General features: G+C 37.1%; 1 protein-coding gene across 1 annotated transcript; it reads left to right on the top strand.

The window, feature by feature from the left end:
• Positions 1-5,251: 5,251 nt before the first annotated feature.
• On the top strand, positions 5,252-6,685 carry LOC114195065. The gene is made up of 2 exons (XM_028085461.1): positions 5,252-5,489; positions 5,571-6,685. Exons 1-2 carry the CDS (start codon positions 5,252-5,254, stop codon positions 6,683-6,685), a joined length of 1,353 nt encoding a protein of 450 aa, XP_027941262.1.
• The last annotated feature ends 11,394 nt before the right edge of the window (positions 6,686-18,079 follow it).

Here is an 18,079-nt window from a genome sequence, read left to right on the forward strand (position 1 = left end):
TCATTTTTGTTAAGTTGGAATTAACACCGTGCCCAAAAAAGACACCTATCAAGCCGTGAAATTTTTAATTTTTTAATTTTTTTAATTTAAAAAATAAAAAAAAAATGTCACGTCTCACTTTACCGTCGTGTAATGTAGTAGTTTACAATCATGATATGTGGCTGTGATAATCGTTGTTTTCAATTTAGTCTTCTATTTAAATTTTTGATTCAATTTAATACACCAATTCTTTAAAACGATCCAATTTTATCCTTTTCAATTTGAGACCAAATTAGTAACTAAGTTTAATTATAACTTATATATACATATTAAAATATTTTTTTTGAATTTATATATCAAATCACTACACCTAGATATTCAAATTATTTTATTTTTTACAAGTGTAAAAAATTTCAGGTGTAAAATACTACAAAGGTAACAAATGTAAAAAATAAAATAATTTAAATATTTAGGTGAAATGATTTGATGTATATAATAAAAAAAGTTATTGTAACATGTATATATAAATTGTAATTAAACTTATTTACTAATTTGGTCTTAAATTGGATCGTTTTAAAGATTTGAGGTACCAAATTAAATATAAAATTTAAATAGAGGACTAAATTGAAAACAACTATTACTATTGTCATGTGTCATGATTGTAAACTGTCACGTGACACGACAGTAAACTGACACGTGACAGGTTATAATATTTACAAAAAAAAATTAAAAATTTCACAGTTTGACACTTGTCATGTACCATAATTAATTTTAATAAACTATAGTTAATTTTAATATACCATAATTAATTAAAAGTCCAAATTATATATACCGTAGTTAATTTTAATATAATACAAAAATATTTATCGGTAATAAATATTTTATATGTAAAGTAAATATTTAATATAATGGCTTAAATATACATTTGGTCCTTATTTTTATTGATTTTATTCAATTTGGTCCCTATTTTCGTTTTATGTTCAATTAGGTCCTCATTTTCGTTAAATTGTGGTCAATTTGGTCCTTTTCACTAACAGTGTTTAAATAGTTAACGTTTTTTTAACAGTACATGCCACGTGTCAACTCCTGGTTTTTAAAAAAATTTTAAAATTTTTTTAAATTTTTTTTAAAATTTTTTTAATTTTTTTAATTTTTTTTAACTTCAAAAAAATGGTCCACATGTAAAGTCACAATTGTGCCACGTGTCAATACATGTGTCACATGTCAGTTTGTGGCAGTATTATTTTTTTTGTTCAATTTAGTTCCTATATTCGTTATTTTTGTTCAATTTAGTCCCAATTTTTATTAAAATAAATCAATTTTTTCCTTTTCAAATTGAGACGAAATTTAATATCTTTTATACAAATTATATTAATATCTTTTCTAAAATTGACCTTTAAAATTATTATTTTTTAAATTCAATTATAAATTATTAAATTTAATTATAAATAGAATAAATTCTTATATTTAATTTCTAAATAGAATATAATTATTTAAAATATTATAAGAATATAAATATTAATTTTTTTTAATATTTATATTCTAAAATATTTTTAAAATTGATATATAAAAATATTTTAAATATTCAAAATATTTTAGAAAAATAAAGTAATATTTGTAAAATTAACATTTACATATAAAATATTTTAGATTTTAATATATAATATGCAATAAAAATATTAAATATTTTAAATTTAAATGTAAATTTTACAAATGTTAATATATATTTTAAATTTTTTAATAATATTTAAATAATTATATTTTATTTAACAATTGAATCTAAGAATTATATTCAATTAATAATTAAATATTATAATTTATAATTAAATTTAAAAAATAAGTAATAATAATGTCAATTTTAAAAACTAAATGGTTCTATTTTAACAAAATTTTGGACTAAATTAAATAAAAATAACGAATATAGGGACTGAATTGAAAAAAAATAACGAATATAGGGACTAAATTGAACAAAAAAAATAATACTACCAGAAACTGACACGTGACATTAGCATTGACACGTGACACAATTGTGACTTGACATGTGGACATTTTTTTTGAAATTAAAAAAAAAATTAAAAAAAATTAAAAAAACCAGGAGCTGACACGTTGCATGTACTATTCAAAAACGTTAACTATTTAAACACCGTTAGTGAAAATGACCAAATTGACCACAATTTGACGAAAATGAAGATCTAATTGAACATAAAACGAAAATAGGGACCAAATTGAATAAAATTAACAAAAATAGGGACCAAATGTATATTTAAGCCTAATATAATCCAGGCGAAAAGAAAACAAAATATAAAATTCATAAATTAGTAAAATACTAAACACAGTTATAGATAAATTATTCTATTATTATGTAAAACAATTTAACTATATAAAAAACTGTATCAAAGGGACATAAATAACCCAAATAAATACACGTGACATTATCAACCACTTTTACCTGTTCACTCTTTAATTTTTCTTCGACAAAACACAATAATCCCAACTTTCTTTGTACCTTACCTGTCTCCAAACAGTGAAAAGATCCCGGTACACTTTTCAATCAAATAAAAAATAGAGCAATTGAATTAAAAAAAAAAGTGTAGAATTTAAATATTAAAGTTTTAAATACATAATCTCTTAATCAAGTGATTTAGGTATATAGAATTGAAAAGCTAAATTTATTTTTCTTAAAAGACAAATATAAAAATTAAATTAGCTATACTTTATTTAGATTTTAAAAAATAATCGTTTTAATAAATTTAAATTAGTTTAGTGACTTTATTTTATAGTCTTGAGCGATTGAAGACTTCGTGGGTCCTTCTATTAAATCGTTTTTGTTTGGAAATGTATTGCTAACATGTTTTACTATATAATTTTCCTGAGTTTGTAAATTTCACTGTCGTTTAAGTTTTTACGCGTTTTATCATTACATATCAATATTTATATATTTCATTATTTAAGTTTTTTTCATATATATTCTAGTGTCATTTTGTCATTTTGCTAATAAAATAATGGTAAAAAAACATTAATTTTTAATAAACATGAATACTTTGACCAACATCCCATTTAATATAAACTATTAAATAAAACATCAGATATTTGAAAAAAAATAGATAGTTATTATCATATAAAATATTAATATAGTTATTGAAAGAAATAACTAGGAGAAATAAAACATGTAAGCCCCTTTTTCAGTATATAGAGTTTGGGCCTGGCCTTTTCGGAGGTCCAAGGCCAGCCCTTCAGTAGGACACCCTACTCTAACAGCCCCTCACAGTTTTACTTCATCTCTGTTTCCGAAAGGCAGCCTTCCCCTCTCAACTTCTCTAAGAAAAGCAGGAGCTCTGCTAGGGCAAAGTCTGTTTCCCCTCAAAGTGAATCGAACCGCTTCCTTGTAAGTACAGATCGAAACTCAAGCTCTTTCGTTGTCCCTTTTAATGCACTAAGTTGGTCTTAAGTTGGTTCTGCCCCTAATCTCGTCCTACGTTTGATCTACGATGTTTACAGTTCCTTATAGCTGCTCCGTTCTCTCTTTGTGTGCCCTTTTTCCCTCAGCTCCGTTTACTCGAGGTAAGGGAAGCTAGGTTCTTTTCGCGTTTTTGAAATATGTGGTTTGTTTTCGTTTATGTTTTATGCTTAAATGATTGGAAAATGTTAGTTTTGGTATATTTTTGAGTTAGGGGTTCAAATATTCATGAAACTGTGATGTTTGACGTCTTTTTCGTATTCTGATGCGTCGCACAGTCGCTGGGCGAGTTCCTTGACTCGCTGGGCGACTGGGTATTTTTCTGATATGCGCAGTTTTAGTAAAATTGAATTTTCTGACTCATTAACCGTTGGATTGAGCTCAAATTTTGACATTTGGTTCACAACATGCTATTTTATGATTTGACCGGTTGGATCATCAATTAGATATCTGTAGCTTGAGAAATGTGTCACGCATTACTGCAATGATTTTGGTTTTATGATAATAAATTTTCTTTGGAATTTTGGTGTAAGAGTTATGGTTGTGGATTATGCTTGATTGTATGGAATTGCAGGTACTTAAATTTTGGCACACATTTATTTGGGATGAATACTATTTTGTGATATATGTATGTCTTGGTATGCATTTATAAAGTATGAGATGAATGATAGCATGAGTAATGTATGAAGTTGTGTTTGGATGGTTGATAATGAGCATGAGAAATAAATGTTGAGGTTGCAAGTGGTGGTTATATGATATGAGCCATGAGGTTGGTGTGAAATAGGCATAATTCCATGAGTCTCGTGGGGAGACTTTATGGTGGCGTGTAGTGTATATATTAAGATAAGGATTCAAGTAAGGATTGCATCCCGAAACTCTAAAGGGTCAGTGAGTCTCAAGTAGAGCAAACTGACCCAAGTGGTGAGAGTAGCGGGAGGCCCTAGTCTTTGGCAGGATAATGGCCTTAGACGTTTAAAGGCTAACCTTGTGTGTGGTAGGGTGAAACCCATTGGCAATGGCTCTGCAGAGCAGTAGAGGCCACCACAAGTGCAAGTGTCCAGTGAATCCGATCTTAGTATATGTATCCGGATAATAGAGTCATAGTGTCTTGCTTGTTTGCCATAACATGACTTGTATGTCTCTGTGTTGTATGCCTGTGAATGTTTATGCACTTATCCCTTTACAATATGATAAGTTTCAAGTTACACTAGCTTACCCTTGCACTTTATGTATGTTTCCGTTGTGTCTTCTCTTTTGCGATGATCACCGTTGGTGGGAGCAGATGGGAATACTTCTGGAGGTAGGCCTGATGGTGGTAGCAGTGCAGCCTAGTGGGCCCGTTGAGATGGCTTTCGAAGAAGTTCCATGGCCCTAGTGCCTTGTAATACCATGCTCTTAGAGCATTTCTTTTGCCCAACTGTTAAACTTTAGATTTGTTTCTGTTTATGGTATGGTGGCATGCCTAAATCCGTTTTCGCAGTATTTTCTGGATGACTGTAATAGTTATCTCCCCTACATTGTATGTTCATCTGAATGTTTCTCGTTATTATAACTGTGTGATATTTTATTTAGTAGTTTAATCTATTAAAATGGGACGTCACACTTTTATGGTATCAGAGCCTTCGTTCCTAAGTGTCTGTGGGCTATGTGTTTGCTTAGCTTTCGTTGTGTCTTCTTGTCATGTTTCGATGAGTTTCCAATCTAACCAAGTTCTGGTGGTGCTTTCTGTGTGTCCAGTGATATGGCACCCCCGCGTATCGCTCCTACTCCACCCCTCAGGGCGACGGACAAGATCTGGCCAGGGCGATCGAGGCCATGGCTGCGGCTTTGACTCAGCAAAGCAATGCCATGATGCAACAGCATGAGGCGGCGATGCAGCGCCAGGAAGCCTCTCTCGAGCAGCAGAACTTCATGATGCAGCAGATGGAAGCTGCTAGGCAGGCTGCAGAGGATGCTCAGAGGCAGCACGTGGATGCTCTCCGTCAGTTAGGGGAGAATGCTGCTGGTGCTCAGATGTATGGTCCTCATCCCCAACCTCCACCCCCTGAATGGAGTTTGGAAGACTTTTTGAAGCACCAACCTGCCAAGTTTGATGGCAAGAAGAGTCCCGATCAGGCGGACCAATGGATGAAAGATATGGAGCGCATCTTTGATGCCAAGAGGTGCCCTGATGAGAGCAGACTGGCTTTCACTGTCTACATGCTCACTGGAGAGGCTGAGCATTGGTGGGCTAGCATGAAGCTGGTGATGGAAGAGAAGCATGAGGATATCACATGGGAAGCCTTCAAGAGGAGGTTTCTTTCAGAGTACTTCCCTGATAGCGTGAGGTACGCTAAGGAGGTTGAGTTCCTCCAGCTGACGCAGGGGAACAAGTCAGTAGCTGAGTACGCCGAGAGGTTCAAGCATCTGGGGCGTTTTTACACCATGCCGCTCGATGAGGAGTGGCGTTGCAGGAAGTTTGAGAATGGTCTCAGAGGAGATATCCGCCTGATGATAGCTCCACTGTCCATTAAGGACTTTGCGGCCTTGGTGGAAAAGGCCAGGGTCATTGAGCGAATGAAGGTAGAGGTGGAAGCTCAGCAACAGCCACATCAGAGAGTCAGTGGACCATCTGGGTCCAGGCCGAGGGTTGAAGAGAAGAGGAAGCCTTATGCTAGGCCTCATCCACAGCCACAGGGGTCTAGAGGCTTTTCTTCCCCGCCCAGCAGGATTCAGTGCTATCATTGCGGAGGGCCGCATGGGAAGAATTTCTGCCCGCAGCTATCAGGTTTCCGCAGGTGCAACCATTGTGGCAGAGAGGGCCACTTTGGTAGGGATTGCCCCACTCTGAGGAGGACAGTTGCACGACCTTCACCACACACTCTGAGTCAGAGTTCAGGCCAAACTCAGCAGAAAGGAGGAGGCAGCAGGCCTCAGGCTACAGGCAGGGTCTTTGCGATGACCGGGTCAGAGGCAGCAGGTTCAGGTAACCTTGTTATTGGTTGTTGTGTAATATCTGGCAAGTCTTGTTGTGTGCTTTTTGATTCCGGGGCGACACACTCTTTTGTGTCAGAGTCTTGTGTGCGGGAGTTGAGTCTGCCGGTGTGTGAGCTACAGTTTGATCTCGTGGTATCTACTCCGGCATCTGGGTTGGTTAGGACTTCTTCGGTGTGTGCTAGATGTCCAGTTGAGGTAGAGGGACGCGTATACAAAGTCAACCTCATATGTCTCCCTCTGCAAGGACTAGATGTGATCTTGGGAATGGATTGACTCTCTGCCAACCGTGTTCTCATAGATTGTCGAGAGAAGAAGCTGTTGTTCTCCAACTCAGAGGAGCCCGAGTTGTTGTCTTTCCATGGGGTAATGAAGGAAATTCAGAGCGGCGCGCAGTGTTATATGGTCTTTGCCAGGATAGAAGTCGAGAAGGAGGAGAGGATCACCGCGATACCAGTGGTCAGGGACTTTGAGGATGTGTTCCCCAAAGAGGTACCGGGTTTGCCCCCAAGAAGAGAAGTGGAGTTCTCCATAGACTTGGTACCAGGAGCCAGACCTGTATCGATAGCTCCTTACCGCATGGCCCCAGCAGAGTTAGTAGAGTTAAAGAAGCAGATAGAGGAATTGCTTGAGAAACGGTTTATACGGCCGAGTGCTTCGCCGTGGGGAGCGCTTGTTTTGCTTGTGAAGAAGAAGGACGGTGGCTCAAGGTTGTGTGTGGACTATAGGCAGCTGAACAAGCTGACTATCAAGAATAAGTACCCCTTGCCGAGAATAGATGATTTGATGGACCAGCTACATGGGGCGTCGGTGTTCTCCAAGATTGATCTCCGGTCAGGTTATCATCAGATTTTGGTGAAGGCAGAAGATGTTGAGAAGACTGCTTTCAGATCCAGATATGGGCACTATGAGTATGTTGTCATGCCATTCGGTGTGACTAATGCTCCAGCTTTGTTCATGGATTACATGAACCGGATCTTCCGTCCGCTTTTAGATAAGTTTGTCGTGGTCTTCATAGACGACATTCTCATCTACTCCAGGACGCATGAGGAACATGCCGAGCATCTGAGGATAGTGCTTGGTATCGTGCGGGAGAAACAACTGTTTGCCAAGTTGTCGAAGTGCGACTTCTGGATGAGAGAGGTGCAGTTTTTGGGGCACGTGATATCAGCTCAGGGTATAACTGTGGATCCAGCTAAGGTAGAGGCCGTGATACAGTGGGAGTGTCCCAAATCAGTGACTGAGATTCGGAGCTTCGTGGGTTTGGCTGGCTACTGCAGGAGATTTATAGAGGGGTTCTCCAAGATAGTAGCACCCTTGACACAGTTAACCCGAAAGGATCAACCGTTTGCATGGACTGATAGATGTGAAGAGAGCTTCAGGGAGCTTAAGCAGAGACTGACGAGTGCTCCAGTGTTGGTAATCCCAGATGTGAGTAAACCCTTTGAGGTTTATTGTGATGCCTCTCATCAGGGCCTTGGGTGTGTCTTGATGCAAGAGAGGAAGGTGGTGGCTTATGCTTCAAGGCAGTTGAAGGTTCATGAGAAGAACTACCCCACTCATGACCTAGAGTTAGCAGCGGTGGTTTTTGCTTTGAAGATATGGAGACACTACTTGTATGGTGCACAGTTTCGTGTGTTTAGTGACCACAAGAGTTTGAAGTACCTCTTCGATCAGAAAGAGTTAAATATGAGGCAGAGGCGGTGGATAGAGTTTTTAAAGGATTACGACTTCGAGCTTCTCTATCATCCAGGGAAGGCGAATGTGGTGGCAGACGCACTGAGTAGGAAGGCAGTGCATGTGGCACACTTGATGATGAAAGAGTTAGAGTTGCTTGAGAGTTTCAGGGACATGAAGCTACAGTTTGAGTTGGAACCGGAATTCATTAGGTGTAGCACCTTAGTTATATCTAGTGACTTCTTGGGCTTAATCATAGAAAGACAAGCAAGGGATGTTAGTCTACAGAAGGTAAAAGAGCTACTGGGGACGGATCAGGCCAAGGAGTTTGCCTTGGGCAGTGATGGTGTGTTGAGGTTCAGAGGCAGAGTTTGTGTACCAGAAGATGTTGAGTTGAGGAAGTTGATCCTTGAGGAGGGACACAAGAGTCGTCTTAGTCTGCACCCTGGCATGACTAAGATGTACCAGGACCTCAAAGAGAACTTTTGGTGGCAGGGCATGAAAAAGGAGGTTGCACAGTTTGTATCGGCCTGTTTGACTTGTCAAAAGGCTAAGGTGGAGCATCAGAAGCCCGGTGGAACACTTCAACCCCTAGATATTCCGGTGTGGAAGTGGGATAGCATAGCCATGGATTTTGTTACCCACTTGCCTCGCACCGTGAGAGGACATGATGCTATATGGGTAGTGGTGGATCGTTTGACGAAGAGTGCTCACTTTTTGGCCGTGAATCTCAGGATGTCTATGACCAAGTTGACCCAGCTTTACATCCGAGAGATAGTGAGACTTCATGGAGTGCCTAGTAGCATAGTGTCTGACAGAGACCCCCGGTTCACTTCCAGGTTCTGGCAGGCACTGCAGGAGGCGATGGGTAGCAAGTTGAGGATGAGTTCTGCTTATCATCCTCAGACGGATGGCCAGTCAGAGAGGGTAATTCAGTCCTTGGAGGACTTGTTGAGGACATGTATCTTGGACCACCTTGGCAGTTGGGATGAAGTGTTACCGCTGGTGGAGTTCACCTACAACAACAGTTACCAAGCAAGTATAGGGATGGCGCCTTATGAGTCTTTGTATGGGAGGAGATGTAGGACTCCCTTGTGTTGGTACCAGGACGGTGAGTCAGTTTTGGTTGGACCAGAGTTGTTGCAACAAACCACAGAGAAGGTGCAGTTGGTGAGAGACAGGTTGCAAGCATCTCAGAGTAGGCAGAAGGCATATGCAGACCGAAGAAGGAGACCCTTAGAGTTTGAGGCTGGGGAGCACATGTTCTTGAGGGTGACCCGAACCACTGGTGTGGGGAGGGCTATCCGCTCAAGGAAGTTGTCACCTAAGTTCTTGGGTCCGTATCAGATCTTGAGGAGGATAGGGCCCGTGGCTTATGAGGTTGCATTGCCACCCCAGTTGGCTAATCTACACCCAGTCTTTCATGTTTCACAGCTACAGAAGTACGTGTTTGACCCATCACATGTGTTAGAGGCGGAGGAGGTGGAAGTCAGGGAGAATCTCCAGGTAGTGGTACAGCCCGTGGCTATAGAGGATCGCCAAGTTAAGGAGCGCAAAGGAAGAGCCACTAGTCTCGTGAAGGTCATCTGGGACCGGAGGACAGGTGACTGTACTTGGGAGCTGGAGGAGGACATGAGGAGTTCATACCCACATCTGTTCTGGTAAGTCTAATTTTTCGAGGACGAAAAATTTTTGTTGTTGGGGAGATGTTGTAAGCCCCTTTTTCAGTATATAGAGTTTGGGCCTGGCCTTTTCGGAGGCCCAAGGCCAGCCCTTCAGTAGGACACCCTACCCTAACAGCCCCTCACAGTTTCACTTCATCTCTGTTTCCGAAAGGCAGCCTTCCCCTCTCAACTTCTCTAAGAAAAGCAGGAGCTCTGCTAGGGCAAAGTCTGTTTCCCCTCAAAGTGAATCGAACCGCTTCCTTGTAAGTACAGATCGAAACTCAAGCTCTTTCGTTGTCCCTTTTAATGCACTAAGTTGGTCTTAAGTTGGTTCTGCCCCTAATCTCGTCCTATGTTTGATCTACGATGTTTACAGTTCCTTATAGCTGCTCCGTTCTCTCTTTGTGTGCCCTTTTTCCCTCAGCTCCGTTTACTCGAGGTAAGGGAAGCTAGGTTCTTTTCGCGTTTTTGAAATATGTGATTTGTTTTCGTTTATGTTTTATGCTTAAATGATTGGAAAATGTTAGTTTTGGTATATTTCTGAGTTAGGGGTTCAAATATTCATGAAACTGTGATGTTTGACGTCTTTTTCGTATTCTGATGCGTCGCACAGTCGCTGGGCGAGTTCCTTGACTCGCTGGGCGACTGGGTATTTTTCTGATATGCGCAGTTTTAGTAAAATTGAATTTTCTGACTCATTAACCGTTGGATTGAGCTCAAATTTTGACATTTGGTTCACAACATGCTATTTTATGGTTTGACCGGTTGGATCATCAATTAGATATCTGTAGCTTGAGAAATGTGTCACGCATTACTGCAATGATTTTGGTTTTATGATAATAAATTTTCTTTGGAATTTTGGTGTAAGAGTTATGGTTGTGGATTATGCTTGATTGTATGGAATTGCAGGTACTTAAATTTTGGCACACATTTATTTGGGATGAATACTATTTTGTGATATATGTATGTCTTGGTATGCATTTATAAAGTATGAGATGAATGATAGCATGAGTAATGTATGAAGTTGTGTTTGGATGGTTGATAATGAGCATGAGAAATAAATGTTGAGGTTGCAAGTGGTGGTTATATGATATGAGCCATGAGGTTGGTGTGAAATAGGCATAATTCCATGAGTCTCGTGGGGAGACTTTATGGTGGCGTGTAGTGTATATATTAAGATAAGGATTCAAGTAAGGATTGCATCCCGAAACTCTAAAGGGTCAGTGAGTCTCAAGTAGAGCAAACTGACCCAAGTGGTGAGAGTAGCGGGAGGCCCTAGTCTTTGGCAGGATAATGGCCTTAGACGTTTAAAGGCTAACCTTGTGTGTGGTAGGGTGAAACCCATTGGCAATGGCTCTGCAGAGCAGTAGAGGCCACCACAAGTGCAAGTGTCCAGTGAATCCGATCTTAGTATATGTATCCGGATAATAGAGTCATAGTGTCTTGCTTGTTTGCCATAACATGACTTGTATGTCTCTGTGTTGTATGCCTGTGAATGTTTATGCACTTATCCCTTTACAATATGATAAGTTTCAAGTTACACTAGCTTACCCTTGCACTTTATGTATGTTTCCGTTGTGTCTTCTCTTTTGCGATGATCACCGTTGGTGGGAGCAGATGGGAATACTTCTGGAGGTAGGCCTGATGGTGGTAGCAGTGCAGCCTAGTGGGCTCGTTGAGATGGCTTTCGAAGAAGTTCCATGGCCCTAGTGCCTTGTAATACCATGCTCTTAGAGCATTTCTTTTGCCCAACTGTTAAACTTTAGATTTGTTTCTGTTTATGGTATGGTGGCATGCCTAAATCCGTTTTCGCAGTATTTTCTGGATGACTGTAATAGTTATCTCCCCTACATTGTATGTTCATCTGAATGTTTCTCGTTATTATAACTGTGTGATATTTTATTTAGTAGTTTAATCTATTAAAATGGGACGTCACACAACATATGTAAACTTGACACAAAATCAATTGAAATTCTTTTAAAAGATTAACTTATTTCTATACAATTTCAAGAAATTTAAACACTACTTAATAGTCTCACTTTTTTTCATTAAAGGAGTACGGTCACCCGTATCTTTCTTAGCTCACATAATTAAATGATCATGACAAAAGAAAACAAAACAAACCAAACAATACAAAAACACCAAAGTAAAGTAGTATACAAAGAAAGTTAATTGGAATAAAGTAAGTCATTCACATAAGCATAAATATAATACATGTTTATACACATATAACATTTGACATTGAACTCAATTATCTAGATACATGTGATTAGTGGATCATCTTGGGGCAAGGGGGCCATGGCCTCCCAAATGTTTTTGAATTTTTTTTAAACTATATATATTTTTGAAATTTTTAAAAAAATTTGTTTTTTTTTTAAATTATAGGTAGTATACTTTAGAAATTGATGAAAAATAAATTGTGTCTCTTTATTTCTTTTATAAAGCACAACATTTAATGTTAATAGATAATAAAATATAAAATTAAATATAATAAAGAATAAAAATATTTAGGTTTAATTATTCTTTTGGTTTCTATTTTTTTTAAATATCAAGTTGGTCCTCCACTTTTCTCTAGTCTCAATTTGGTTATAACTTTTGAAAAAATGATGTAATTTGATATTTTTTGTTAAATTTATTAAAGTGGATACAAAATTTTTCATCAAAGTTGACATTAGGGTTATGTTAATTACACCAACAAAGCAAATCATCCTTATCAACAACTTCAATCTTAATGAAAAATAATTGATCCATTTCAAGAAATTGAACAAAAAAGATCAAATTGCATAATTTTTCAAATATTAGAACCAAATTGAGACTAAAAACAGTTGGAGGACCAACTTAACATTTTTGGTTGAAAACACAAACTAAAAGAGTAATTAAAGCAAATATTTATTAACATATTTTTTTTCTCATTGTTTTTTTAGTTTTTCACAAATTGTCCTATCTCTCACTCTCATATGTTTTCTTTTTGTTTTCAAAGAAAAAAAAATGAAGTTAGACACAAAGTCATTATTTTTGCTTTCATTTCTCATTTTTTATCTTCCTTCCTTGAAGAAAAAAAATGTAACTTCATTGTCTCACTTGATAATGAAATATTAGTTTAATAGTTAAAATTGTTTTTTATCTTATGAGTATCTTATATATTCACTTTTCATGAATATAGAAGAAAAAATAATGTATTATGTGTTTTTTCATAACTGTTTTTTGATTGTGACTTAACTATAATTTTGTTAATAATTACGTCTTCCAAATTTTTTATTAGATTATGATAAATTAATTTTTAATATATATTTTTTTAAAATAGGTATATTGATGAAGAATAAAATAGATTTATTGTTCAAAAGTGATAAATGAAATTTATTCACGAAGATGAAAAGAAGATAAATTCTACTTCTTCACATATTTTGAAGCATTATGCTAATGATTCAATTGTTTAGTTAGATGTGCCATTTTTAATTATACTAATGATCCAATCTAATGATCAAAGAATTATTTTAGTCCCTCCAAAATGTTTGATCAAAATCCACCAACTAGAGGTGTGCACATGGTTCCTAGACTCTGCAAAGTCTAGCATCAAGCAGTTATCACCCAACCACACACAAGATTAATCACTTTTACCCGTAGGATTAAAGAACATGTAAAAAAACTAAGATCTCCTACGACTCTCACCACATAATTAATTTTACTTTATTTAAGTGTGAATGATTATTAGAGAGTTCATCCTGACATCTCTTATATCAAGGCTTACATTAATAATATCATCAGAAAGAATTTTCCTTCAAACTCTTTAAACATCATCATAAATTCTCATAACATCATATTCCCTTCAATTTATAATAATGAAAACCATAAATATGCTTCGCATCATCCACATAACATCCAAAAATAGTTATTCAAGACAAAAGGCAAAACAGGGCATCTAGCAGCACTATTTGTCTCGCAAAAATTGGCACTTACACTACAAGAAATCTGTTAATTACCGACAGACAAATACCGACGGATATTTATTCGTCTGTAACAATAATTTTCCGACGGATTTAGCGACGAAACTTAAGCGGGAAAAATACCGATGGATTTGTCCGTTGGTAATAACACACGAGACAGCTGGCGACGGATTTATCCGTCGGTAAAGTTTTCATACAATTATCGACGGATTACTGACGGATTAGTCCGTCGGTAAGTTCACGGATTAAACTTTAAAAAATCAGAAACCCTTTCCCCTCATTTCGTAAAACTCGTCTCCTCCAAAACGCATCACTGAGAACGTGCCGCTCGCGTTGTCCCCGTTACCGCCACTCTGAACCGCCGCCGTGCCACTTCCAATCTTCGCCGTAACGGCCTTCTCCCGGTGTCGCTGCCCTCCCCCACTGCAAAACTCGGTTTTTCTTCTCCAAACACATTATTGAAGTCGCCGCTGCTGTTGCCGCCCATTGCTGCTGCCACTGCTGTCGCAATCCCACTCCCAATCGTCGCCGTGACGGCCTCCTTCCAGTAACGCTTTCGGTGGCTTGAGTTCGAGTTTGGGGATCCGCTCTGACGTCGATAGAGAAGCAGGGTAAGTGTTTTGTTGCTCGAGGAATAATCTAAGCTTTTAATTCATCCTTACCCATTATTTTTTTTCTGATAGTTGCTTCCATTTTTGTAGCGAGAGGAATTTGAATTGGGCTTCCGCGTGAGTGAGGGTGCTCTGTTTGGTGCTGCTCCGGCCGTCGAGGTGCTCTGACCGTGGGGGGAACCACTAGCTTTGGTGCTGCTGGGTTGTCGTGGAGGTAACACCCGTTTTCCTTTCATCTTTCTTCCTATTGCAGTGCATCCGAATTGAATGGAATTGAATGATAGAGCATGTGCTGCTAGTTTGAAGCTTAATTTTATGATAATTATCATCACCAATCTTTAATAATTGTTTAGATAGACTTCATTTTAACTAACTAATGTATATAGATGCATGTATTTTGGACTGCATTGTTTTGGTGAATGGAAAACTTGAACGTGAAAAGTAGTGAATTTTGATATGTTTGTGATTGGAATTAATGATCTGATTTAGCTAGCTAGCATCTTCATTCGTTATTTATCATATTTTTTTGGTTTTGTTTTTGGTCCTTTCAATTGGCCATTAGGGTTTTGACTAGGCAAACTTGAATTACCTTGTTAATTCTGAGTTGTGATGTTTTCTCCACCTTTCTTCTGTTAATTAGAACTTGTCCAATTAGTTTTATAATAGTTATATGCACTAGTGTACTTAGTTTCTAAATTTTTGCACTTTTAGCCTAGTTTAGTGGTAGTTTTAAGTGTTAAGGACCTAGATTTCGAGTTGTTGTTGATTTTATTCGTGTGAGTTCCTTTGTAGTCATGTTTTGGCATTAGAAACTTGTGTGGATAGTTAGATTAAAGTTGCATAGGTTAGGGTAGTACATGCACATAGAAAATACTTAATTTAGTAGACTAGTCTTGGTTTTAGGTAGTGATTTTGTGTAAATCTGTTCGGAGGCAGTTTGTGTGTTAGGATTAAGTTTTCTTAAGTCATTTTAAACTTGTCTAGGTAGTTTCTATCCACTTCTACCCATGATTTAGCATAACCATAGTTTTTAGCCTAGTTTTAGTGTCTTTTTAGAGGTTTTAGGTAGTGAAACTTTGAGTTTTAGGTAGGATTTCAGTTTTGAGTTATTTCTTAGGTTCCTTTTGTCATTTTAAGCTTGTTGAGTAGGTTCTTGGTGTTGTTTTTACCAGTTTTCATAGTTATCATATTAGAGCAAAAATGCAAAAAGTCAACGCTTGGTCAACTTAGCAACTTTTCATCCAATTTAGTGCTTATTTAGGCCACTGTTTCAACTGCATTTTCTGCCATGGGATCATTGTTTCTGCATCAAACTAAGCCACAAAGTTAGTCACTCTAATTCAATGAGAAAAACATTAACTAAGTTATGAGTGGTAGACTAGTTATGCATAAAGTTAGCCTCCACATATGAATTTTCCTGTGCCATCTTATTCCTCACTTTGGCCTATGTTTTCATCATTCTTATACAAATTAGATTGTGTTTGCATCATTGCTTAACATTTCCCTTACTAATTTGGTAGCCTTAGCTCATTTTGACCAATTTCTAGTTCATTTTTGAGTTTTGACTAGGCAAACTCGAATTACTTTGTTAATTCTGAGTTGTGATGTTTTCTCCACCTTTCTTCTGTTAATTAGAACTTGTCCAATTAGTTTTATAATAGTTATATGCCCTAGTGTACTTAATTTCTAAATTTTTGCACTTTTAGCCTAGTTTAGTGGTAGTTTTAGGTGTTAAAGACCTAGATTTCGAGTTGTTGTTGATTTTAGTCGTTTGAGTTCCTTTGTAGCCATGTTTTGGCATTAGAAACTTGTGTGGATAGTTAGATTAAAGTTGCATAGGTTAGGGTAGTACATGCACATAGAAAATACTTAATTTAGTAGACTAGTCTTGGTTTTAGGTAGTGATTTTGTGTAAATCTGTTCGAAGACAGTTTGTGTGTTAGGATTAAGTTTTCTTAAGTCATTTTAAACTTGTCTAGGTAGTTTCTATCCACTTCCTGGCCAAATACCACAGAGTGCGCCCATTCAGGCACCATCACTTGCTAGGGTACCCACACCACACCTTGCCGGGGTTACCACACCATCTACATCCATTCCGTCACCACACCCTATTATGGTACTCACACTAGATCCTACCATGGTACTCACACCACCTACCTCCATACCACACCCTACTGTGGTTCCCGCACCACCTACCTTCACAGCACACCCTACTGTGGTTCCCGCACTGTAGTAGTCACTCACACTCAATGCTACCTTGATGTCGCTTAGCGCCCATGAATGCCCAAAAAGTGAATCTCAACGGTGGGGGATATTGCTCAACGCCATATTAGTCCACAACATATGAATGTTCTGTAATTGGGTGATCTCAAACATGATTAAGTGCCCAAATTGATATTCCTTTCTTTGTGATTTGGTTCAAAACAGTTTTAACACATGAAAGGAGTATCAATTCGTGCAATTGATCAGAATCTAAGTTTCTCAATTCAACTAGATCAAACAAAGCATCAAGTCAAATATACAACACACCAGTTTACACCAAATCATACATATTGGTTCAGATTCATCAAACAATTGCAATATTTAATTAGGTACCAAAAATCAATATTATAAATTCATACACACAGATAGTTACTAGCTTCTCTTACCTAGAGAAATTGCTTGACTGGCTCTAACAACACCAATAACTCTCCCAAGTTATAGAGTACTCTACCTACACATAGAAAGGCCATAAATATGATCATATCATACCTCCATGATCATTGATTAACAGAGAACCAAAAAGAAGATTGAAAGGACACATATGACCTCAAAGAGAGACGCATACAAAGAAGGACAATAATCAACCAAAAGAAGAGCTGAAAATCAACTTACTCAAACAAAAAAGTTGATCGATTGGACTTCAAGATCTCGTCGCGAGGATCATATAGGTGGTCTTCGATCTTCAAACAGATGAACATGGTAAGATACCTTAGAGAGAAGGTAGAGGACTCTTAGAGAAGAGTTTTTAGAGAGATAAAGCGTTTTTAAATGATGAATTCTCTCTATGAAATTTCTATTTATAATTAAGCATTTTATTATTAAAATAATATGCTCTCATTATTTTAAGTCAGTGTGGATATGATTGTTTCATATCCTCCTTTAACTCTCGATTATAATCATATATTCTCTTATCACGTGACATATCATTTGTTACATAAGATAGATTTTAACGTAGTTGAATAATTATGGACCAAAACCAATAGTCTTCAAAGTAGGCGGATCAACCCGAGTACAAGTTCAAACAAGAAACTATTTCCAATTTTAAATAATACTTCAAAACTAAAAATAATTTTTTTTCCTTGATTGTTAAAACATACAATTATAAAATATTAATACTTGTGTATTCTTTCTGTTTCTTTTTAAAGTGTTTTTTTTATCCTTCATGTGTGGGTGTGTGTGTGCAGGGAGTGTGTCCTTGAGAAGCTAGTCCATGACACTGTTCATGGAATCACTGCTTAGAAGCTCTCCAATGTCCACACTCGAAAACACTTCCTGCTTTGAGGAATCGAACTTGTCGCCGTCCATTTGAACGGCAATCCCAAATTAGAGCTATTAAGAAAAAGTGCTATTTCAATTGAACTGAACTTGGAATTGTGTTTACAGAGGATTAAATCGAATGGTGCAGAAACGCTAATTGGATTCGAAAATAGAAAAAAAAAAAAAAATGGACGTACCAAAAAGAAACGATAACTTCTTGTTTGTGGGATTTCCTACTCTGAACTTTCAATGGGT

The sequence above is a fragment of the Vigna unguiculata genome, chromosome 8, assembly GCF_004118075.2.
Source record: "Vigna unguiculata cultivar IT97K-499-35 chromosome 8, ASM411807v1, whole genome shotgun sequence".
Taxonomy (NCBI): Eukaryota; Viridiplantae; Streptophyta; class Magnoliopsida; order Fabales; family Fabaceae; genus Vigna; species Vigna unguiculata.